We start from the raw sequence: 23,648 nt of genomic DNA, 5'->3' as shown, positions 1-23,648 counted from the left end.
TCACAGAAACGAGTTTCGGAGAGAATCGTTTTGCTCGCCCATGTGCAGACATTCACCGCGCGTTCCGCCACTCGAGGAGAGGCCAGCAAAGTGGAAAGAAAAGAAAAGAGGACCCGATAGAGAGTCTCGGCATTTGAAGAGGAACACAGATCTCGAGAGATCGACCGCGATTCGGGTATCGGTGAACGCGCAAGAGTGGGGAGGGGGGAAAGCTCAGGACTCGGCAGTTGCCATAAGTCAGCAAATGCGAAGCGAAATTGAAAAGGTGTCTTCCCTTGCAGGGAAAATGCGTTTTTCTTTCACCGTGAGTCTGTCACAGATTTCTCTCACAAACTCAAATCCTCACTGGGACGCCGCAAGCTTTTTCAAGCTTCCACCTGGTTTCTCCAGCGGTCTCGTTTCTCTTCTTTTTCCATTGTCCTCTCTTCTTCTTTCGTTTTCTCTCGTCGTTTCTCAGTCTCCCCCGTGTCTACGTTCCTGCCTCTGTGTCTCCGCTGTCCTCGCCTGTTCTCTTCGGCGTGAGTCTTCCTCGTCCGGAAGAAACTGCTTGCCTCTTCTTCCACTTCTCGGGTTGCGGTCCGCGCTCTCGTCACACTATCTTCTTGCCTCTCTTGTCTTCCATTCAGCCTCCTCCTTTCCTCCCCGTTTTCTCTCTTCTTTCTCTTTTCCGCTCTCCCTTTCTCAACTCTTTCTCGCCTGCCCGTTGTCTCGGGTCTCGGCGCTTCTTTTCATGTCTCAGTGGATTCCTCAGGCACTCCGTCGGACTCTTCGCCGCTCTCCTCGCCTGAGCTGAGAACCTCGATGAGAGGCCTTCGCATGTCTTCCGCGTTCCCTCTTCCCTCGCCGTCTTCCCCATACCCTCCGCCCAGCATCTTCAGCCGCTGCTCCAGCGCCTGCTGCTCCAGCAGAAAACGAACTGGGTCTGCCAAAGAGTTCGCCAGAGCTTCCTGCTCACACGCATGCAGCCACAAAAACAAATCCGCTAATTGCCTCGCGCCAATCGCCTCGAGCCGATCACGTCGAGACGCATCCGCAACTTCTGACGCTCCTCCTGCAGAGACAGTCCTGTGTCTGCGAATCGATTGCTCTCTAAATGATCCTTCTTTTCCACACACAAAGCGACATTCGACTGTGCACATACTTACAAACATATATATATATATATATATATATATATGGAAATATGGAAGTGTAGGTATCGATGGTTGCATATATATATATATATATATATATATATATATATATAAATGTATGTCGCTGTATTCAAAGGCAGATCTACAGGTTCCACTTGAACATCGGCACATCCGTCTCAATTGAGCACCCGAGTACGGCGGAGAAAGCGAGACTTTTTTCTGCATGCGCAAATCGATTGAGGCGTCTCGCGGCCGTTTTCGACTCTGAACGGTGTCTGACCGTCTGGGCGCAAACAGCGCGAAGGCAAACGACTCTCGAAGGCTGCATGCGCTTACCTCCTGTGCATGCAGATTGACGCCGCTGTCGACGACGGGGATGTTCTGCGCTCTCAAGGTTTCCTCTGAAGGAATCTCTCCGTTGACGTCAAAGATGCCCAGGTGCAATTCTGAGATGAAACCGAGAGCGAGAGAGTGCCAAGGGAACGACTCTTTCAAACTCCGCAGCTCCTCTTCTATTTCCAGGAAGCCTTCCACGGCATGAGAAGGTCCGAGTCCTGACTCAACCGTCTCTCGTGGACCTCACGGAAAGAAACTCGCGAAAAGTCTCACAACAATCCTTCAGAAAGGACCCCATATACAGAGAAAACAGAATGCAGGCATACCTTTTCAAAGATACACGCATCGATCTACAATGCCACAGCTTCAAGTCCGATCTCTCTCGCCACTGTTACATATATATATGTTTATATGTATATGTATACAGATATATATACATATATGTATATATATATATATATATATGTATACGTATAGCTGGATAGATGCCTTGCAGTTTTTGTGCGTCTTCAAATGAATTCCAGACACAGTTGAACATGCGCAAGAATACGAGGAATGCATGCACCGATGCGGCGACGCATTCGCTCGCATCTGAGTCGACGCGTATACAATCGAAAGACTGGACGCGAAACATTTTACCTAATTCGACATGCGGGTCGCTTCCTGCCTCTTCCTCGGCAGTGAGAATCTCAGCGTTTAGAAGACTGTCCTCTCCTCTCTCGCCGGCTAAACGCGAGGCAGAGCTCCAAGAAGAAGAGGAAGAAGATGAAGAAGAGGAAGAAGAGGAAAAGGAGGGGGATGAAGAAGAAGAGGAAGAAGATGAAGAAGAGGAAGAAGAGGAAGAGGAGGGAGATGAAGAAGAAGAGGAAGGAGATGAAGAAGATGAAGAAGAAGGAGCAAGACGACTGGTGCACAGGTTGTGGGACTGATGAGCCTTTTCAAACGCGGGTGCGAAGTTCCGACATCTCTGAAGAAGAGCTTCCAGACCGAACTCCGATCGCATGCAGTCGCCGATCTGCGGCTTCTCGCGAGGCAGGCATGTCCCCCTCCTGGCCGTCTCTGCAGGGCCTCCGTCGCGCGAGTCTCCCCCCGTTTCTTCTCGCTCGGCTGAGGCCTCAACGCGCCTCTCTTTGATTCCGAGAGACGCGGGAGAAGAAGGCACATGCAGAGAGGACGCGGGAGAGAACAAGCCGTCAATTACGGAGGACGAGGACCCGAACTCGAGAGGCACCGCTGCTTGCAGGGAGGAGGCCGCAGCCGCGGAACGAGAAGGGGAGACGGAGCCTCTCGCAGAGTCGGAAGGAGGCATCTTGTTCTGCTTCGAACAGAAGAGGTCCGCTGGTATGTGGGCGGCAGAAGGAAAGTTGACGACAGATCTGAGACTGAGAAGGCGTTGATGGACGCGGGGGAAGAGCTTCCCCCCTTTGAGGCGGACTGACGGAAGGACCGTTTTCAGAAGATCTTCTTCATGTTCGCTAAAGAAAGAGTCTTCTGGCCAGACCTTCCACGCTGAGGCGCACCGCTTTCTTGACGCCTCACGCCTCTCTCCCTCTCTCTCGCGTCTTTTGCTCGATTTTTCCTTTCCTCGCTCGCTCGCTTTCCGCTTCGTCCTTCGCAAAGAGGCACCTGTCCTCGGTCGTCGGCGGGGAACTCGCAGCCGGCAGAAGCACAGCAAGTCTCGCAGGCGCGCGAGCCGCGCAGCTGGGTGAGCTCTCGGCGACGGAGTTTCGCGGAGGTTCCAAGAGACAAAAAGTCAGAAGAAAGAGAGAGGGCACACAAGTTCCGGCAGCCAGTTGCCGTCGCGAAGCTGTCTCCCTGAGAAATGAAGAAGGCGGTTCGAGGAAGCAACTTGAAGGCTGGGGAGAACTGCCTGAACTTGCGTCTTCACCTCGATCTCGAGCACGACAGGTTCAGCGTCCTCTGCGCCATTTTCCAAGAGCGAAGGCCTGCAGCCTTCAACTGAACTCCGCGTTTCAGAAACTCGGATCGCCTCGCGTTGTGGAATCCGGTCGAGGCGTCACGGGGGCAGGCGTTGCGCAGGCAGTTCCGAACGGCGCAGTTCAGCGAAAACGCCGCAGTGCGACAAAAAGACGAACTCTTCGTTCAGAAAAGCGAGTTTAACTCCCAGAGTCGCGGCTGCGACCTCTCGCGGCTGGCGAGGCCGTCTGCCGTGGATCGCAGAGGAGCGGAGCCGGCGTAGCACGGTGGACGGGGAACGCAGAGCCGCTCGGTTGCCTCGGCCGCCGAAAATCCGGACTGGTCGGGAGGTCGAAGCGAGAGGAGAGGGTATGGAGAAAAGGCAACGGGAGGAATGGCACAGCGCGGCGAGAAACGCGGAAAAGCTTCCTTCGTCGGCCGATGCACGCGCGGCGTCTCGACGTATCTGTCAACCTGCGAGAGGAGTCAACTGGGAGGGTGTGGCGCGCGTGGAATCGGTTTTTCGTCGTTTTCCCCAGAACTTGACAGTTTCGAGCGCGTTTTTTCGAGCGGCGACAAGCGGCTGTTGCGCGCTGCACCCCACATGCAACAGCGCGGCGGATTCGCCGAGAAACTCGAGAGATTGTCTCGTCGCATGCACTCTCCGAAGAGGAGCGCCGCGCTCCTCGCCTGCCCAAGGGGCAGGAGTCTACAGAGTGTCTCGTCGGTGGCGCGACTTGGCGGCTGAACGGGAAGGACGTTGATCGCGCGACGCGCTGCGTTTGCTTTTTTCCAGATCCTTCTCGAGAGTTCTCTTCTCTCTGACGCTCGCTTCGCGCGCTTCGCGTCCTCAGGAAGAGTCGTGGTATCGCAACACAGAGAGTGCAGCGGTCCGTCGGCCTCTCTTCCTTTCCCGGCGCGCGCCCTGTGCACATTTTTCCTCGGCCTTCTCCTCTCGACCTCTGGGTGGATTCGTCGCGCTTCTCCTGCTCGCGCCGTCCTACTGCCGAGTCTGTATCGCGCTCGCGCGAGGGTCGCTGTTCCCTGAGTTCAGGCGTCTCGTCGGCGAACCTCCGCTTTCTCGCAATCTCGACCGACAGAGAGAGACCTGTGCGCCAGGGCGCTCGAGCACCAACGCGAAACGCCAGTTGACGCTGAAGACTGCCGCAGCGCTCTCTTCCTTGAATGGTTCTTCGGAGCAGGACTCTCGCTCCCGACGCGCGACCTGGAGAGCGCGCTCTCCGTCCACTATCTCCTCGCTCCCTCGACACCGACGCAGTCGCGGGTGACGCCACCAGCAGGCGAGGAAAGCAGAACTTTCAGACGTAGACGGATTGCGAGATCCCCAAGCCTTGCTTTCACCTTGAGATCCGACCGCTGCTCCTTCGCAACCATGCATGCGTCGGCATCCCTCACCCAGGCGCTGCGGCCCTACGCGCGTCGTCCTCTCTCCTCTGCTCTCTCTCGATCCTCGCTTTCTCCAGCTCTCGCAGCTGGCGTAGCTCGTGGACTCAATGCCGCGCAGCCGCAGGCGACAGGACCTTCTTTTGTGCAGCAGAAACGCTTCTTCACGAATGTAAAGAAACCTGGTACGTCGCCTCCTCGCAGCTCTTCTCTCGAACCTCTTTGTTGCTCTCTCGGTCCTCCGGAGTCGTTCTCTCTTCTGTCTTCTCTCTCCTGCACTTCCGAGAACGAATGCAGCGTCGCAGTTCTCTTGCGTCTCTCGTTGGCCCCCTCGCTGGCTCTCGCGTTTCCTCTCCTGACGGCTGTTCCAGAGCACAGACGGATGCAGCTTTTCGACTACCTCGAGTCCTGCAGAGGTCGTCATCCGCGCATCTTGCTGCAGTAATTTTTGCTCTTCTTTTTTCCTTTTGTCGCTCACATTAACCGTTGTTTCATTGCACCGCGCCGCCAGCCTTCACCTCTGTTTCGCCTTCGGTGTTTTTACAGCCTACCGAGTCATCGACCATGAGTATGATGCAATCGTCGTCGGAGCAGGCGGCGCTGGTCTCCGAGCCGCCTTCGGCCTCGCGTCTGCAGGTTCGTTCTCCACAAGAAAAAAATGAATCGAGGTTTCTTCTCACTTTTCGCTTTTCCTCCCTTCCTCATTCTTTTCTTCTCTTCCTCTTCTCTTCGTCTTCTTTTCCTTCTCTTCTCTTCGTTTTCTTCTCTTCCTCTTCTCTTCGTCTTCTTTTCTTCCTCTTCTCTTCGTCTTCTTCTCTTTCTCTTCTCTCCATATCGCCTTCTTCGTGGTGTTCTGCCCTCTTGCGTCGCCGTCTTGTTCTTCCCCTCACGAAGGTTCCACTGAATGCCGCAAGTCACTTTGGATAGAAGCGAGGCCAGCAACTCGGCTCCTGTCAAGGAGGTTCCGTCCTCGAAAAAGGCGCTGGGGGCGTTCAGCTGTCACTAAAGCTTCGACTGGGAGCCGCCAGCGAGTGGGCGGTCTGCGAGGAAGTTTGCGTCGTAGGTCTCTTGACGCCTAAGACGACGCAGCGGCAAGGAGGCAGGGCGCGCGCATGCAGCTTGCTTCCGCGTTTTCTGTTTCTTTAGGAATCAAGACGGCCTGCCTTTCGAAGCTCTTCCCGACGCGCTCACACACTGTCGCTGCCCAGGGTGGCATCAACGCAGCTCTCGGCAACATGACGGAGGTGAGCTTTGAGGGCAAGAATTTCAGGGAGAAAGCTTCGTCGCCTGGGCGAAAGACCTGCGGATCGCAGTGCGGCACAGTCGAGGATTCGCACGAGTTTTTTTCCGATTTGTTTTTTTGGTTTTTTCTCGACAGGACGACTGGCGCTGGCATGCGTACGACACGGTCAAGGGGTCGGACTGGCTCGGTGACCAGGCAAGTTTTTCTTTTCTCTTTTGGTTCTCTGTGGAGCCGCGTTTTCAGCTGCTCGTGCTCTTCTCTCTTTTCGTCGAATCCGGATCTTTCTCAGACTCCCTCGATCGAGACAATCAGACTTTCAAGGTCGTACTTTTTTGCGAGTGCAGGCACTCTTCCGCTGCAGGTCGCTTGAACGCCGCGGCCTCGCTTCTTCGCCTTCTCTTTCCGTTCTTCGCCTGCGTCTGCCTCTCTCCTGCCGCCAGCTGTTTTTGCGTTTCGAGAGTTTCCTTCTTCGCCTGGGCCGTGCGACGGCCTCGCCATGTTCTCTGCAGTCGCTTGTCTCTTTTCGTCTCAGGACGCCATCCAACATATGTGCCGAGAGGCTCCGAAAGTTGTTCGGGAGCTCGAGTCCTACGGTCTCCCGTTCTCCCGCACTGAAGACGGACGCATCTACCAGGTGCGTTTGTTTTTTCGAGAAGCAGGAAAGGGAGGCGAAAGGGAGAAACGAGAACAGAAGAAAGCAAGAGACTTCTGGGCAGTCAAGACAGGCAGGCCATAAGCAGCGGCGCGCCTCTGGGGAAGGAACTTGGGTCTCCAAGACGATAGGGGAGAGCGGTGCATACGAGCACAGATCGGATGTGGAAAGAAAACAACGCGTTTCAAGAAGATCAAGGTTGAAACTCACACAACGAGGGATCCAGGGCGAGCGTTTCTGTTTCAGCGGGGATGGTAAACGTCTGTCTGTCTCAGATGTTGCTCCAAAAAGGACGCGCTTTCTCTCGATCGGATGGTTCTTCTCGAGATAAGAATGGCGTCGTTTTCCTTCTCTCGAGAGACTGCTTTCCCCGTTCTTGAGAGTTTTGTTCCTTTGTTTCTCTGATCCTTCAGCGTGCATTCGGAGGACAGTCTCTGAGGTTCGGTAAAGGCGGCCAGGCGTATCGCTGCGCCGCTGCGGCAGATCGGACCGGTGAGGAAAAGGACGCGTCTGTCGATGTCTCGGAGGACTCCGTCGCTCTTGCCTTCTTCCGCGTCCCCTGTGGAAGCGCGGAGGCCATCTCTGCAGTCCTTCAGTGCTTTCAGAGACACTGGAACGCCGTTTGCAGGCTGAGCCTGGCTGCGATCGGAAAGAGCGTTTTCTCTGCTGTTTGCCAGCAGCCCAGCGACGCGCGCAGACACCGCGTCAACACAAAGTGAACTGACCGCGTGAACGCCTTTTTTCGAGAACTCACGAACGCCGGTTTTCCTCTCTGCTTCCATCCACGGACGAACCGTAGATCCATACAGGCAGCGCCTCTCTCTGTCGAAGGTCACCGTGCATTCGTTCAGCCGCTTGCGTGTAGAGAGGCGTCTGCTTGCATGTTTGTTTCTGTGTGTACTTGCATGCATATTTATATGTATGTTTTTTTGTTCGCGTCTCACCTGCGGTGTTTGGATTTTCGGCGAAAGGGGCGAGTCTGTGCGTTGTGTGTGTAGGCCATGCGATGCTGCACTCGTTGTACGGACAGAGTCTGGCCCACGACTGCAAGTTTTTCGTGGAATACTTTGCCCTGGATTTGATGATGAGCGGAGAGAACGACGAACGCAAATGTCACGGAGTTGTCGCGATGTGCATGGAGGACGGGAGCATCCACCGATTCGCGGCGAAGCACACGGTCCTCGCCACTGGAGGGTATGCAGGAAGGAAAAGAAGGAAAGGAAGGAAAAGAAGGAAAGGAAGACGGCAGGAGAATAGAGGACAGAGCGAAAAACGGACAAGCGAATGCGGGCGTGAGGAAAGAGAGCGAGAGAAGAGCAGCGCGGGAGCGGAGGAGGCGAAGTGAAGAGAGAAGGAGAACTGGACACAGAGGGGCAAACATGGAAGGCGCTTCTCACATACTCTGTGGAGAGCGATTTGCAGGAGAGAAGCAGATTCGCGAATCAAAAGAGAAGAAATCAGCTGGCGAGGGGAAAAGAGGAGAAAGAAGAAGGAACACCAATACGTGAAGGAGACGAAGTAGGGGAAGAAGAGAGAAGAAGCAGACGTTTTAGTCACGACTCAGTTAAAAAGAAAGTCAGAAGAGACACCGGCAGATCGCCGCGCGAAGGGAGGCATTTAGAGGACTCGAACAGGCAAACGCTTCTTCGAGTTTCCCTAATTTCCAGTTCTTTCCAATCTTAAACTTCTCTCTCTCTCTCCAGATACGGCCGCGCCTACCAGTCTTGCACCTCCGCTCACACCTGCACTGGAGACGGCGGCGGGATGGTGAGGCTGCGTCTGCGACGCTCTGCGAAGAAGGGGAGAAGCGTCTCTCAGAAAGTCGACCAACGCGCGCAAAGTCGAGCGGAGCGCGATGCAGGCGTACAGACGATTGACGTCATCGCATGCGGCTGCAGGCGTCACCCCAGAGATTCGCACATAAGCGTCGAGATATGCATGTTTTTGCACCTCTCTGTGTCGTTCTGTGTGGGTGGGTGGACGTAGGCTTTTAGATCAATCCAACGAAAGATCCATGTACTGCTGTAGATCCTCAGGCAGATTCAGAATCAGATACAGACACTGGATGCGTGAAGCTGTACAGGTAAACAGCTTGACAGATAGAAAAAGTCGAACACAGACAAATAGACGGATGACTGCGCGTACATGGATACTGGTAGATATACGTAGTCAAATAGATATCCAGAGATACAGAGATAGATGCAGATGTAGCCATAAATATTGGCATTTGTAGATAGATGTAGATGGAGCAGTTTTCTCATTTGTCTGGAGTTTCACAGAACGTAGCTTGCGCTGCTGCCTTTTTTTTCAGGTCTCTCGCGCTGGATTGCCTCTTGAAGACTTGGAATTCGTCCAGTTCCACCCCACCGGAATTTTCCCCGCCGGTACGTGGAAGCGTCGTGTCTCTCTGGTTTGTTTTCTCTGCATGCATCTATCCGTCCGGAGGTTCTCTTGAGCCTTCGAAGTCTCTTTCTTCTTGCAGAATACAAGCAATCGCGAGTCCTCTTTCGTGCTCACTAGAAAACTGGGAACAGGCCTGACAGCTCGAGCGAGAGTGCATGTGTTTCCTCCTAAGTGCGGGCTTGCAGGAATGTTCAACTGAGACTGAATGTTTGTAGAGTGCCAGATTGCATGCGTTTTTCGTTTGAGACTGCATGCGTTTTTCAGGCTGTCTCATCACCGAGGGATGCCGCGGAGAGGGTGGCATTCTCCGCAATGGCCAAGGCGAAGCTTTCATGGCCCGGTAGGTCGCGCATCCTTCAGTTTCTTGTTTTCTTCCTCCTCTTTGTGGTCTTGTCTCAGCGGAATACTTAACGCGTTACCTCTAGGGTACTGAATCTATGTCTTTAATGTCTCAAGTACCGACTATCCATTGTGTACAGTTAAGGCTCCTGGGGTATCCAATCCGATTTCTTACAGGCAAAAGTTGTCTGAAAATGTTTGTTTTTATAATTCCTATTCCAAGAATTTAGATAGGAATTTATGTTTAAAAAATCCGTTTTCGCTCCTCTTTTTTCGTCGCTCTCTTCCGTCTCGTTCCCTTCTTCCATTTTTCTCGTTTTGCTCTTGTGCCCTGCCTCTGCGTTTTTCCTCGGCTGGAGACCGGTCTGTTGATCATTCACTTTTCATTTTTTTCGCCAGGTACGCCCCCACGGCGAAGGATCTAGCAAGCCGCGATGTCGTGTCACGATCCATGACCATCGAAATCCGAGAAGGTGCGTCAGATAAAAAGTCGATCTTCTGTCTTTCCTCTCGTCTTTCATCCCCTTTTCTTCTTTTTTTCTTGCTCTCTTTCTTCTCTCGCTCTTTCTTCTCTCGCTCTTTCTTCTCTCGCTCTTTCTTCTCTCTTTCCTCGGCGCTACTCTCCTTTTTTCCCCGCTACCTCCCTTCTTCCCTTTCTCCTTCTGTATCTCCTTTGTCGTTCATTTTTTTTCTTTTTTTTCTTTTTTTTTCTTTTTTATCGATCTTTTAGGCCGCGGCTGTGGGCCCAATCGTGACCACATGCATTTGGATTTGACGCACTTGCCGCCGGCGACTCTCCACGAGCGTCTTCCTGGAATCACCGAAACCGCGAAAATTTTCGCAGGTTCGTTTCAAAATGAGACACATCTGTAATTCTTCTCGAGCTGCTTCTTCGAGACATCTGTCGAGATCATTTCAGCAATGTTTTTTCGGTTTGTTTTTGGACTGAAGCCTCACAGTGTTCTCTTCACCGTCCTTCACAACGGAGAGACACCCCACCGGAGCGTCATGTTCACTTTTCATGTTTTACAAGGCGCAACCTACCTTGTTCTCTAGAAGGATACTTCGATCGTTTCCTTCGCAGAAAAACAGAGAGGCAATTGCGAGAGAGAGAGCATTTTTTCCTTATCGCAGCAGCGGCATCCACTACACTGGCTTCTCTGAGAGATTGAAAAACTGTTCTCTCTGTTCTCTGTGTGCCTCCTTCTTCTCTCCAGCGAGGTGTGTGCGCGGATGATGTTTCTGTTACGTTGCGTTTCGTTCCACAAGCCGGCTTTTCAGTTGGTTTTCAGCTCTCTTCTGTTTCCACTCGTTGGCAATCGAGAGGACGGCTCTCTGCGCGCTGTGGGACCTGCAGGGCCTCGAGGGCCGCCACAAGATCATGCTTTCGTCTCCGTTGGTTAGACCTGTTGGTTTTCTCGTGAGTTGCCTGTTTTTTCACTTGTTTGTTTTTTCTGTGTCTTTCTGCGTTTCTCAGGAGTCAACGCAGAAAAAGAACCGATTCCAGTGCTGCCAACGGTCCACTACAACATGGGGGGCATCCCAACCAACTGGCGCGCGCAGGTGCTCACCACCTCCCGCTCTAAAGCTGGCGGTAGGCGTTTTCTTTTTCTTTTTTTTCACTGCATTTCTCTTTCTCCTTTCTTCTTCTTCCGTACGTCTCTCTCTACCGCGTAGGTCTTTTCTGCTCCCTTCAGTCCGTGCTCTCTCTGTCTTCTTCGCTTCGTCTGCCTTTCTCTTTTCCGTCTCTTCTTCTCTCTCAGGGTGGAGGCGCCTCCTCGCGGCAATGGCGTCGAGTTCTAGCGCATGTCCTCAGCCAAAGTTCAGTTTCGTCTGCTTCTGTGGGCCAGAGAGAAAGAGAACGAGGACAGTCCGAGCCGCGCGACTCCGCAGCGGAGGCGGCACACCAATCTTCGTTGTGGAGTTTTTCTTCTGCAGGCCCCGACAAGATCGTTCAAGGCCTCTACGCCGCAGGCGAGGCTGCATGCGCTTCCGTGCATGGCGCCAATCGCCTCGGTGCAAATTCGCTTTTGGACCTTGTCGTTTTTGGACGCGAAGCTGCGCGCACAATCGCTGACGAATGCAAGAAAGGTCAGTTTGTGTACGCTTCGTGAGACGCGTTGTGGGTCTGCTGGCCTCAGCTTGGCATCCGTTGTTCTTCAGTGTTTGTGCAGGTTTTTCAAAGAGAGGAAACTTTCAGTGAACTGTGTCTTCGCTGTGCGAGCTGTGTTCTCCCGCCTTTGCGGCGGGTCCCGAAACGCGCGAGTGTATGTACACCTGGGCTCGTTCTGCGAGTGGCCTTGATGTGGACTCTGTGAGGTTGTAAGTGTGGATGGCTCTCGTCGGCGGTGGTTGAGTTCTTTGCGAAAAAAGAATGGTTTCCCCGTCTTGCTGCTGCATCTGCTTGCTGGTCTGCAGACGCCTCGGCGCCGTCGCTGCCTCCGAACGCGGGTGAGAACGCTTTTCTTTGCTTGCGCCGGACGAAAAGGGAGAACGGCGTTTTTCGCTGTTCCTCTGCGAGGCGATCTGCGTCGAAACGCGCTGCCGCACAGCTGCACACTCCGACGTAGACGCAGACCAGCGACAAAAAAAGGAGGAGCAGACGAAAGGAGAGACAAGAGCCGCGCTGAGGAAAAGGAGAGAGGGCGCCACGAGAGGCAGAGGCAGGTTTTGAGAGAAAGAGGGGGGAACGGGGGAACGGTTCTGCGGCAGACGAGCAAAGCACCGAGACGAACAGCGCGCGTTTCCTCGTGTGTGAACAACGCGCTGTTCTCAGGAGAGGAGACACTTGCCATGGTCGATCGGCTGAGGCACTCCAACGGACCGTTGACGACGGCGCAAATCCGTCAGCGCATGCAGAAGGTAGGGATCGGGAGGAGTTCTACTTGTGTCTCACGAGTCTTTGAGGCGTCGCTTTTCAGTCGGATTTCGGGCCTTCGCTGCTGCTTGTCGGAGCGGAGCAGTCTCTTCTTCGCTTTTGCCAGCTGAGAGGGAACATCGAGAAAAAAGATGCGTTCTGCTCTTTCGAATGCGCTTCTGTGAACGATGCCAAGGTAGTCCACTGCTTGGGGTTCCACAAGGTACAGCGTTTTCAGAAACCGAATGCTTGCTCAGTGCAGCTTCGGGGGGATCTGTCTCCACATGCACCCGTCGGTTCTAGAGCTAACTCGCGAACCTTCGCGTTTTTTCAACTGTTTCTCGTGCCTTCCTGCTCTCTCTCTCTCTCATGCTGGCGCCTGCGCGCGCGGCCACCCTGTCCCTGCGAGGAACGCTCGTGACAAGCCGTCAAAACTGCCCTGGGAGGAGACACTGAGGAACGCACACTCCGTGTGCGGCCTCTCTCTTTCTCAGACCATGCAGGACCATGCGGCTGTCTTCCGAACGGGTGCCGTCCTGCGAGAAGGCGTGGAGATGATGAAGGACGTTGCCAAGAGCTTCGCTGACGTCGGCGTAAAGGACCGATCGCTCTCGTGGTGAGGCGAATGCGCACCGGAGAAACTCTTAGGTGGCGTCAGAGGCCGGCGCGGTGTCTCGTCCTTCACAGGGAATTCATGGAGGACCTCAGACGCTTCAACCGCCACAGATGCATGCTGTCTCGTATCCGGACTCCGCAGGGGAAGCGAGAGGCCGTCGGGGGGATGAAGAGGGGAAGCCGATGGAAGAGACAGAGGGTCTGCTTTCTTCCTCAGACGGGCGTCTCGATCTCCGTCCACGGCCTCTGTGCGTTGCTGCACTCTCTGCCTTTGCGCGCCGGTGTCGTTCGCCGTCTTTTTGCTTCCTTGCAGGAACACAGATTTGATCGAGACCTTGGAGCTACAAAACCTCCTGACGCAAGCCGTCCAGACGATCGTCGGTGCAGAGGCGCGCAAGGAAAGCCGCGGCGCGCATGCGCGCGAAGATTTCAAGGTACACCGTTGAGCGCATGTCCTCTCCCTCGTTTCCGCCCTCACCCAACGCACTCGAACGTGTATCTTATCAAATGTCCATCCATATCCATACATAAATTCATATACATATATATATGTATATATATATATATATATGTATATATATGTATATATATATATATATGTATATATATATATATGTATATATATGTATATGTATATATATATGTATATATATATGTATATATGTATATACTCTCCTCGTGTTGTTGGAGGTGTTCCGCGAGGGGATCTGTCCATCTACGAGTGGGTTTTTGAAGGCCTTTCCTGCAGCAGGTTTCCCAAGAGTCCTCGCTTGTGTGTCTGTTGCATGCACGGGTATGTCAAGCTGTCGCGCGGGTGTTTTCTCGGAGCCCTGAGACGAGAGACGAGGCGGTTTTTTTTCTGCGCTTCACGGAACGCGAGCGTTCTGTCTCTCCTCTGCACACTGCAGGAGCGTGACGACAAGAACTGGATGAAACACACGTTGTCTTGGCAAACGCACCGGGAAGTGGAGAAAGCAGAGGTACGTTTTGAAGCTTTTGCACCATTCGGTGGCGCCTGCAGCTTCAGTTAGTCTCGTCCGTTCGACACCCCACTCTCCGACTCCGTTTCGTTTCCCCTGCCTCGCGTTTTCCTTCTGCAAAAGCCGCAGGAAGGGAAGCTGTTTGCCTGCTTGTCACATAAAAGTTCCGCTAATCTGATTCGTAGCACCACCGGATATCAGACGTGAAGGGGATTTTCGCTAACGTCGTAAATGGTGCTCCAAGTGAGTCGAGTTGGAACGCCGGCGACTCGTTGGTCTTCAGCTTGTGCCGCCCGTTGAAAACCAACAGACACTGGTCTTTCTCGGAGCGGGAAGAGCGGCTGCAGGAAACTCAGTAGAAGGCCCTGGACCTCGAGGTGGACAGACGCGTCTGTCAGAGGAGTGAATCGGAAGAGGGCAAACACCCAGCCAGCATGTCACTCTGGAGAGCGTTTCTCTCTCTCTCTGGCGTACTCTTCGTCGTTCTCTGACGCGACGCGTTTCGCGAGTTCTGGCGTGATGGCACGAGGACGAACGTCTGTTGCGGGTCGGTCGGATGCTCAGAAACGTTGCATGCGTCGTTTCCTCCTTCTGCGACTGCCTGCAGTTCCCCCTGACGTACCGCCAGGTGATCTCGCAGCCTCTTGACAACGAAATGGAGCACATTCCGCCGGCGAAGCGCGTGTACTGAACGGCTTCTTTGCGCGTTTCATCGCTGCTCGACTTCTCTCTTTTTTCTGGATTCGCGCCCCGAGGACGCGCAGCCTCTCCATCGCCTGCCTCTCGTCTTCTCTTGGGCGGCGCGCAAGGCCACCGCGATTTCGTCTGTGTCGAGTCTCCCGACTGCTTGCCGCCGCCAAACGACGATGTATGGCGCAGCGCGGCTGCCCTTGTCCGGGCGCGCACTGCCGATCTGATGAGTCCGACGCGGAGAAAGATCGAATTGGAAGCGCGATGCACAAGACGAACACCGAACGCCGATCTCGCTGTAGAGGTCAGCGAAAACGCAGACATTTTGAGAGCGGGGAGTTTCCCTGGATTCGACGCAGAAGCGCGACACACGGAACAGAGCTGCCCGTCAGAGGAAAGCTCGCCGATTCCTGAGAGCGCGAGTCCTCAGCACATCAGCTGGCGGTGCAGAGGTTGAATGCGTTCCCGGCCGCAGGGGGGTCCGAAAATGTGACCGAGAGATCCCTCGCGTTTTAGGACTGTGCCCAGAGTCAGTTGGACGAATCGTTTCGTTCGGCAGTTCGAGAACAGTGTAGAAGAAAGAGAGCTCTTTCTCTGCCGCTTTAGCTTGCTACGTTGTCCCCGCTTCTCCGCGTCGTGTCGACTCTTGTCAGCCGCTGCCGGGAAGTAGCCGTGGAGGCACCGCGGTGAATTCTTGTGTCCGGCAGGGGAGCTCTGCAGAGGTGCTCGTTCATTCGGGCTCCGCGCTCGTCGAAGCATCTTCTTTGTAAAGAAAGCGGCGCGAGTTTGTTGCTTGTTGACTGCCGTCGAAAGACATCCGTTCTCTCGTCGCTGCAATTCCGTTGTTCACCGGCATACAAGGTGGACAGGAGGAAAGGTTTTCTCCGTAGTAAATGGCGTGTGTTCGGTGATCTGGCGCGCCAGAAGCCGGGGACTGTGGCAGATCGCGGAAAAAAAGACACCCGACTGTCCTGTAGGAAGGGGCTTGCATCTTACTGTTTGTGCCTCCTGCGCAGAACACTAGAAGCTGGTGGGAAAAACGGCTTTGTCGGGTGTGAAAAAAGCCACGAGTTGGAACGTCTGGGGTATGCGGCCGAAGTGTTGAGAGAGTGTGTGTGTGGAGTGTATTGGAGAAGGAGAGAAACCTGTTCCCCAAACGCTTTCAACATCCATTTGGAAAGCGCGTCGCTGTGTTAAGGTGCCGCTTCAGTGTCTGTGTCAAACACACGTCTCACTTTGGAAGCACGCCGTTCTCCCGGCTCTGGCGACTCCCTAGAAACTTACCGTTCGGTTTTCGGGCATTTCTTCGAAACGCGAGTTTACCCGCAACATATGTCGGGCTCAGAGGCCAAGATGCTAATCAGGCAGAGGAAACGCGGCTTCTGCCCGCAAACCGAGCTGCTTTTCGGCACGTATTTCCGTTGTTGAGCACACACATGGTCGCCGGCGGGACACCTAGGGTCTCTTCCCAGTTCTCACATGAGGAAGTCGTCTCACCATAACTCCAACGATCACGATGAAGGCTTCACAGTGCCTATCACGATGTGCAGCTTCTAAATGTTTAATCGTACCGCTTCACCCCGAACAGGTGGACGCTCACAAGCCCTGAAGGAAGCTTACAGGATCAATTTCGACTACGGAAGCTGTCTGTCCGTTAGTAAAGCATAGAGATCAAGTACCATTATGGAAATGGTCTGTCGGTTAGTAAGTCATTCGGATCAATTTCGGTTATGGACTTGATTGTCCGTCACTGAGAGCACAGAACCGGATGGTGCACAATTTTGACTAGTTGCTGTCTGCAACGGCCTAAGCTTCTCTGAGTTTTCTCATTTTGGCATTCGTCTTGGGTCCTGTAGACAATCACTTAATTTGTTCCGCCGCCAATTCGCCATTAGCAGCCGTGTTTTCACGCTGCGCCATCTCCACGGCGTCCACTCCGGAGAACTTCGATCCCGAGAGGAAAGCTCCGAGAAACAAGTAGCCAACCGACTGCGCTATAGGCCCGTCACGCCGCTGTGAAATTGACGGCGGCCACGAAATTACACTGAAATACAGTTTTCGCAATTGCTCTTACTAGCCCTTTGTAGTTTTTTTCAACGCGCCGTAATCCAAGGGAACCGCAAGTTGTGGAGGTCACTTGCAGGATCCGGCTGCCCTTGCTATTCAGGTTGGGAAACGCTAGATTGTCACCTGCGGCGGTTCGCGCGTGGCCGCGCTTAAGAGCGGGGTTTTCTCTTCATTTCTGCTTGGGAATGCCTGCTTTCTGTCTGCCTGTGTCTGCTTTTCTACTGGGTCATCGCTGGCGAATCGTTTCGCAGGTGTTTTCCGGCGATCCGCCCCCAACCACGGGACTAGGAAAAGGTAGCACACAGCACCGCAGGCCGCGTAGATCCTTCCCGTGCATGGCACCTGTTGCTGCACCCCTTCAGTCGTTTGGTATGTATGAAGAGAGCCAAGAAAGAGAACATGAGAGCGGATTCCCCCTGTGGTTTTTCGAGAGACGTTTGTTCCTTCTCGCTTTCTACCCCGCGTTCCTTCACGTGCTGTCTCAGTTCAGGGACCCAATTGCACAATGCGCTGTCTGCGAAAAGCTTACGAGCGGGGCCGCTGTCCGGGGCCGCGCGCAGTATTTCTGCTTGGCCGAACCGCCTGAGAATGGCACAGTCCGTGTTTCTACCTCGGCGTTAGCTGTTTCTCTGTTGGTTCTTTGAGTCCACCGTCAAGCGCGTTAGATAAAGTGTCGGCGGAGAAAGGTCTGTGCCCGCGACAATGTTCGGTGTTCTTATCTTCACAATCGGTTCTTTCCGCAGTTTCTGCAGTACGCAGAATCGAGGTTTCTACGCGACCTTGCATGGTCGATAGAGACACCGCCCAGGCAGCGAACTAACCGGCGCCAAGGCTTTTGCGGCCGTGAATTTTCTTTGCTCAGGCGTTTCCCCTGCGACCCTCTACACGAAGGAATTTCTTTCGCTATGTGCCCCTGGTGACAGCCGAAGTCGCGTAACTCGGAGTTTTGTTGCTTGCCAGAGTCGCCGAGTCCGCTCTGTGCGTGTAGTGTGAGCATTGCGACTGTTCGGCGCGGCGCAAGAGTCCGTTACGCCGCCTGCTCCTCTTCTTTTCTTTTCAGATTCGGACGGCCTCAACACGGATCGTGCGCTTTCTTTCTCAAATCCCGCCTTTCTGCCAGGTCCCTTCTGTTCAGGACCTCCCGTCCCCCCGGTCTGTGCCCCGCTGAACGCCTGGGCCGCTTCGCTCGTCACAGGATTGGGCATGTGCTGCAGGGGCGCTCGACGCACATTCAGTCGACTTTCTGTGCGTACACATTGCATTGTGTCGGTCCTCTTTCCGTCTGCAGGGCGAACTTTCCGTCCGCCTTCGAAATCTGGGGCCGCGACGCCTTTTCGAGCGACCTTCGTTTCCCGCGATAGCCGCCTCGCCAGCAGCCCCAACTCTGCGGGTGATGTGCCCTTCCAGCTGGGTCACGTCTGCGCGCGGCCTGCATGCGGCCTTCACAAACACTCAAGCGGCGGCGTCCGAGTCATTTTTTTGAGGATTTCTGCGCAGCCCGAGTGACTTCGGTCTCTGAAACACACGGCAGTAGGTGAGCTTCTCCCGCGCCCCCGACAGTTTGCCGTGTCTTTCCTTTTCGCCCGGACCTCGTCGGGTTCCAGGTCGACCTTGCGCAGGCGGCGGGAACACGCGCTCACGCGGGTGCTCTCGACGACGACTGAAAAAGGCGGCAAACCACCTGCCCACAACGAAATTCAGATAAAACTGCGCGTCAGGAACCGATGTGTGGCGGCCTTTATTGGCGGTGACGGAGGCGAGTGCGGGCAGTGGGACTGCCGGGGCCACTCGAGTCGCGTAAAGTGACCCGCCGAGCAGCCTTGGCGGAAGACAGTCGTCACGGAGGAAAATCTGCAACTTTGTGGGAGGCCAACGATCTGGTTCGAGTGTGGAGTTCTCACAACTGTTTCTGGCGCAAATCGCGGAGCGGCGCAGAGGCACAAGTAGCTGAACCGTCGCGCAAGTCGCGGACCGGCTTCCCCCAACGACGACCAAGAGAAATGTTCCGTCGATCCGTCAAAATGAACCAAACTGTTCCTCGCAGCCATCCTGCAGGCGACGCTCCCGAGGGCGATTCCTGCAAGCCAGGTGTCGATACACTCAAGGCGACGTCCCGTGAGCAACACTGCGCAAGTGGACTTTCGATGGAAACGCCTGCTGTCCTGGAGCGAGGTCTTTCCGACGCGGAAAACGTCGTTCCACTCACTTCCCAGGAGCCTGCATCGGCGCTGTCGTCTGCCATCTCCACGGCGGTCGACGGTTGGGGAGACTGGACCGCGGCGAATTCCGTCGGCCGCCTCAAAACGCCTGTCAGTCCCGCGGCCGCGCCAGCCTCGCTGTGTCGCGCGGATGTCAGTGAATTTTTTTCGGACGCCGGAGGGGCGCTCAAAAGCGATCAAGCGCCTCCTTTGTCCAGCCTCGCCGAAACTCTTGCAGCGGCGAAGAAGTCGGCGGCGCCCAAACCGTCCCGCGGGGAAAAAACTGTCGCGGCACATCCCGCGCAGTCCCCTGCAGCCGAGAGAGTGTCTGACGCCAGCGACGGGGCGCAGCCTCTTCCGACGACCGTGAACGAATCGGTTCTGCTCCCCGCTATCAATCTCGCAGAAGCGGCGCTCCCCTCCCAGGTATCTGTGCAGCCCTCCGCACCGCCGTACTCGCTGTCTCTTCCTCTGGCGCTCCCGCCTTCCCGCAGTCTAGAGTCTGCTGACACGACGCCGACCTCTGCCTTTTCGCCTTCGTCTCTTTCGCGCCTCGGTCTCTCTCCGTCTTCATTGCTTCTCCTGCGCAGCCTCACGCCCGAACAGCAGCTGGCGGCACTTTCAACGGCGACTCGCGCGGGGACCTGGCAGACCGCCTCCCCCTCGCTCGGCCCCGCGAACCTCGACTTCCACTCCAGGACCCCTGAGAGGGCGTCGGAGGCCGGCGACAGTCCATTCCGGGCCGACTCTGCCTCATTTGGCTGCAGCAGCTACACCCGGTCGTCTTCGACGCTGTCGCTGTCTCCGGAGTCTGCGGCGAAACGTCGAAAGACGGTCGAGTGCGAGTCCAAGTCGGCGACTCCTTTTCCCGAAGGTGTTTCGTCTCCACGCGCGTTGCTGGATCTTCTGACGCGCTCGCTCGCGCCCTCTTCACTCGTCTCCAGTGCAGCTTCATCCGTCTCCAACTCAGGTTCGGCCGCTGTCTCGGCTTCTGCTGAGGGCGAAGCTGTTTCTCTCGCCTCACTTTCTCCCGCCTCGCTTTCCCCCGCCCTGCTGTCCCGACTCACTACCGCGTTCGAAGCGCCTCCCGCTGCTGCTTCCTGCGACTCTGTGTCGGCCGTCCTGCAGCAGCTGGAGGCGGCCGCGCTCCTCGCCTCTGTCTCCGCGACCCCCGCGCCGCGTCCAGCTTCTGCGGACCTTCATGCACCGTCTCCACTCCCCTCGTCGACTCGCCGCGACGCCCCGGCCTCGCTTTCTGCCCGATGCGCGGCCGCGCTCGCCTCCGACGAAAAATCTCCACGCGCCTCTGCTGCGCTGGACGTCGCGGCGGCGCTGGCGGTGCTCCAGCAGCACCCGAGTCTGCTCGCGAGTCTGCGCGCGACGCCGAGTCAGCCGCACCGCGAAGCCGCTTCTCCGCGACAGGAGGCAGGGCGTTCGTCGTGCCTGGCGCATGCAGAGCAGAAGCTCGGCAGCTGCACCGGGACGGAGGCTCCGGACGGCTCCACGCCTCGCGCGAGAGGCAAAGGCCGACAAGCCGAGAAGGCCCGCGCCCGCGCGACCAGCAAGGTGCCGGCCGGTGTGGAGACCCCCGAAGGAGAGGCCGAGGATTTTGCAAGCCGCGCAAGGCGGTGCGAACATGTTCCCGGCGTCTGTTTCGACCGCTGGAACCAGGGGTGGATCGCGACGTGGCGGGAGCGCCGACATCCCGTCCACAAGCATTTCTCCGCGAAAAAGTACGGATTTGAAAAGGCGCGCGAACTCGCGATTGAGCACCGGCGCCTGATGGTCGAGAAGCAGCGGCAAGACGGGGCAACTCCCGCCACACGGACGCCCAGAGGGAATCCGGGAAACGCTTTTCCAACTTCTCGGAAAGATGAGGAACACACCACGCTGACCCCCGTGAAACCGAGAGCCAGTCCCACAGCGGGAAGCCCCCGACGAGCGCGCGGACTCGCCGGGTGTACAGAAAACGGAGGCGAGACGGCTGGGGGGTCTGCGCGACGGGGGAAATTCGCGAGCGCCGCAGCCTCGGCGCGAGCGCTCTGCGTCGCGGACAACTCAGTGGGGAAGCGCGAGATGAGTTGGGCGGAACTCGTAGCACAGATGCCCAGAGTCGAACGCGTTAGCTTCGACTTCACGAACCAAAGGTGAGATATGTGCATTCAGGAAAGCACCGCTGTGGTGTCTGTGTCTGTGTGTGTGTGTGTATCTCGAGTTTTTTTTCGGCTGTTCTACGTATGCGAGCGTCTCCACTCTGAGGGGCTCGGCAGTGCCACCACGGAGCAGATCTCCTCTTGGGGTTATGACAGGCCATGCTCCGCGCCTAGGTTTAGCCTCCTGCTCTCAGGCGTCTGAGACGACGCAGACTCTCGATCTCTCTCTGTTTGATGTGCAGCTGGATTGCCCAGTGGAAGCAGCAGGGGTCCACGACGTACCGGCGTTTCTCGGTCTCCAAGTTCGGTTTCTACGGAGCCCACCGTCTCGCGGTCGAGTTCAAGCAACAGAACTACCGCCAGCTGCCTGCTCAGAAGGCTGCGAGTCCGGACGCCGCGCCGCTCACTGCGGTGTGTGTACAGCGGAGTGAGTCGGCCGAGGAGGAGGTTGCGACTCCGGGCGGGGGTTCGAAGCGCGCAGCGTCTCACGTCGAGCGAGGGCGGCGACTTCCTCGCGGTGTACAGACCCCGCCGCGAGCCGCGAGTCTGAAGGTTGAGGCCAATCGGGTGAGTCCACGCAGTGCCGTCTTTGCTACTGCGCCTGCAGGCGCTGCCTTTCCGAAAAGCCTGGCACCCGAAGCGGCACAGTCCGCAGGGAACAGCTGGGAAGCGGGGATGCTCGACGTGCCTCCTGTGGCTGCCTCGCTCTTCGGTCTCTCCCCCGCTTCCCTCCAAGCCTTCTCGCCAGTCCACGGCCTCTCTGGCGAGGCGACAGCTCTCAACACCAACTTCGAGGATTCCACAGGGGAAACTGGAAGCACACAGGTGCCGAGCGGCGCAGAGTCTCCGGTCGCAGAAGTTCTATCGTTCGGTAGCACCTTGAGAAATCCGTGTCTCTACTCGCCTGTTTCTGCGGAAACAACGACGACCGCAGCGGGAGACACGGCGCACCGTCTCGCGGCGCGCGCAGCTGCTTCTTCGGTGTGCTCTCGGTCTCTGCCTCTGGCGACCGGCTCCGCGGCCGAGGCTCCTGTCTTGCTGCCCTCCAAGCTCAGCGACCTTCCCGCGCTGGCGCCTGAGTCTTGCGCTTCGCGGATCGCGTCTGGCCAAGACAACGCGCAGGCGGAACCTCTCGCGTCTCAGGTTCATCTGACTGACCTCGGCTGCGAAACGGACGCCTCCATCGCCGTGCAGGACGCCCTGCCTTCGCGTCTTCCGCTCAGCGCCTCTCTGGCGCGGCCTTGCCCTGGAGCCCGTGGAGATGAACACACACAACAGACAGACGAGGGAGACGGGGGGGGAGAGGGAACCGAGCGCGCAGGCGAGAAGGAGACTCCCGAGAGCGCCGGCCTCCAGTCCTGGCCCGGCGCATGCAGCTTGGCGGGGGCTCTCGCGGCGAAGAACGCAGGAGCACATGCACCAGGTTTCGAGGAAAGAGGCCAGATGCAGATCGATGGAGGCGCTCGCGACACAGCCACACGCGTTGCAAGTTCCACGACAACGACGTCGCCCCATGATGAAGAAGCATCGGCGGCGCCAGGCGGGGTAAGCCGCCGTTTTTTATCTTCTTTTCACATTTTAAAACAGTCGGAAGCTTTGGGAATTTCGGTCGGAGCGCTGGTTTTGTAGTCACACTCAGTGCCCTCCGGTCGCGCTTCTTGGCTTTGGATCTTCTTGGCTGTCTCGGGAGAAGACCCCGGTGCCAGAGAAAGGCTGTGGAAGTCTGCAGGGTGCTAAGCCCTATCTAGCGCATGCAGCTAAGCAGAACAGAAACATCTGCAAGCTGGAAACGGCGAGCAGGGAACCCGGCGCCTCGCCGTCTTGTTCCAAGTTACGACTCCATTCTTTTCACGCACAAAGGAATAGTTATCGTCCAAAAAGAAAAGACAGAGGAGCCCGTGTCTCTCTTTGTACACCTCGAAAAAGTCTGAAACGTTCTCCGCGCTTGTTGCAAATGTGTGTGCACAGTAAATAATTATAAATATATGTTAATGTTTGCATCGTTACACATCAATATAAGTATACATGTGATTACATTATACATATATATACATATATATATATATATATAATTATGTCTGTACATGAAGGACTGTGTGTCTCTGTCTGATTTGCTGTCTCTTCTCAGACGGGTGCCAGCAACGCCTTCGCAGCTCCCGAGGCTTTTCAAACGCGTTCCTCTTCTCGGCCTTCGCCTCCTCCTCGCCCTGACCTGTCGTCTCTCGCCTCTTCTGGAGCCCCCGAACAGCATGCAGTTTCCTCAGTTCCTGAGCAAAAGTCGGCGACCGAAGCTGGCGTCTTGCCTCTGTACAAAATTGCTCTCTGCTGCTTGCTGACGGACCTCAAAATCAACTGTCGAGACAGCTTGCTCGTCTCTCGCGCTCACGCGCCGTCGCTCCCGGGGTACCTTGACCTCGTGGAGGCCCTCCAGCAACGCGTCGCTGCCGCGGCCGAGCTGAAGGATGTCGCGGCGCTCTGCAGTGTGTTTTCTGGATTTCTGAGAAACTCTCTTCTCCCCAGTTCCTGCTCACCAGACGTCCAGGTCCGACTTCTCCACGCGCTCGCAGAAGTTGGCCTCGACCAGAGGCGCGAGTAGGCGCTCTCTCAACACAGGCTGCGACGGAAGGCGCGGAGACCGAGGCGGCGAACGAACGTAGAAAA

The 23,648-nt window shown here is 56.0% G+C and overlaps 4 protein-coding genes across 4 annotated transcripts; 3 read left to right on the top strand and 1 right to left on the bottom strand.

Annotated features, from left to right (window-relative positions):
- Positions 1-164: 164 nt before the first annotated feature.
- TGME49_215600 (hypothetical protein) lies at positions 165-3,946 on the bottom strand. The gene is made up of 3 exons (XM_002370838.2): positions 2,109-3,946; positions 1,470-1,579; positions 165-947 (listed from the first exon to the last, which is right to left on the bottom strand). Exons 1-3 carry the CDS (start codon positions 2,776-2,778, stop codon positions 729-731), a joined length of 999 nt encoding a protein of 332 aa, XP_002370879.1. The 5' UTR covers positions 2,779-3,946; the 3' UTR covers positions 165-728.
- A 166-nt stretch (positions 3,947-4,112) lies between these two features.
- Positions 4,113-15,896, top strand: TGME49_215590 (flavoprotein subunit of succinate dehydrogenase). Its single transcript, XM_002370837.2, has 20 exons — positions 4,113-4,975; positions 5,337-5,426; positions 5,937-6,034; positions 6,169-6,228; positions 6,566-6,667; positions 7,099-7,177; positions 7,684-7,879; positions 8,389-8,452; positions 8,997-9,069; positions 9,353-9,428; positions 9,827-9,900; positions 10,158-10,271; positions 10,905-11,021; positions 11,366-11,518; positions 11,846-11,878; positions 12,204-12,289; positions 12,779-12,900; positions 13,213-13,333; positions 13,808-13,879; positions 14,487-15,896. The coding sequence occupies exons 1-20, from the start codon at positions 4,780-4,782 to the stop codon at positions 14,568-14,570; spliced, it is 2,010 nt and encodes a 669-aa protein (XP_002370878.1). The 5' UTR covers positions 4,113-4,779; the 3' UTR covers positions 14,571-15,896.
- Positions 15,897-16,821: 925 nt separating this feature from the next.
- On the top strand, positions 16,822-17,874 carry TGME49_215580 (hypothetical protein; the record flags this gene model as incomplete). Its single annotated transcript, XM_002370836.2, has 1 exon — positions 16,822-17,874. One exon carries the CDS (start codon positions 16,822-16,824, stop codon positions 17,278-17,280), a length of 459 nt encoding a protein of 152 aa, XP_002370877.1. The 3' UTR covers positions 17,281-17,874.
- Positions 17,875-18,636: 762 nt separating this feature from the next.
- Positions 18,637-23,583, top strand: AP2X11 (AP2 domain transcription factor AP2X-11; the record flags this gene model as incomplete). Its single annotated transcript, XM_002370835.2, has 3 exons — positions 18,637-20,981; positions 21,230-22,532; positions 23,116-23,583. The coding sequence occupies 3 exons, from the start codon at positions 18,637-18,639 to the stop codon at positions 23,581-23,583; spliced, it is 4,116 nt and encodes a 1,371-aa protein (XP_002370876.2).
- Positions 23,584-23,648: the final 65 nt, after the last annotated feature.

Source organism: Toxoplasma gondii, chromosome X, assembly GCF_000006565.2.
Source record: "Toxoplasma gondii ME49 chromosome X, whole genome shotgun sequence".
NCBI classification, from domain to species: Eukaryota; Apicomplexa; class Conoidasida; order Eucoccidiorida; family Sarcocystidae; genus Toxoplasma; species Toxoplasma gondii.
Note: the sequence above shows the minus strand (reverse complement) of the source record. Positions and strands in the feature narration are given on the sequence as shown.

Bases quoted from the DNA above. Each gene is read 5' to 3' on its own strand.
- TGME49_215600 (XM_002370838.2), bottom strand. From the start codon at position 2,778: ATGCCTCCTTCCGACTCTGCGAGAGGCTCCGTCTCCCCTTCTCGTTCC. The intron at 1,580-2,108 runs GTAAAATGTTTC...GTTTCATCTCAG, and splicing joins CGACCCGCATGTCGAATTAG to AATTGCACCTGGGCATCTTT. The intron at 948-1,469 runs GTAAGCGCATGC...GCGTGTGAGCAG, and splicing joins TCAATCTGCATGCACAGGAG to GAAGCTCTGGCGAACTCTTT.
- TGME49_215590 (XM_002370837.2), top strand. From the start codon at position 4,780: ATGCATGCGTCGGCATCCCTCACCCAGGCGCTGCGGCCCTACGCGCGT. The intron at 6,229-6,565 runs GCAAGTTTTTCT...TTTTCGTCTCAG, and splicing joins CGGACTGGCTCGGTGACCAG to GACGCCATCCAACATATGTG. The intron at 9,429-9,826 runs GTAGGTCGCGCA...TTTTTTCGCCAG, and splicing joins GGCGAAGCTTTCATGGCCCG to GTACGCCCCCACGGCGAAGG.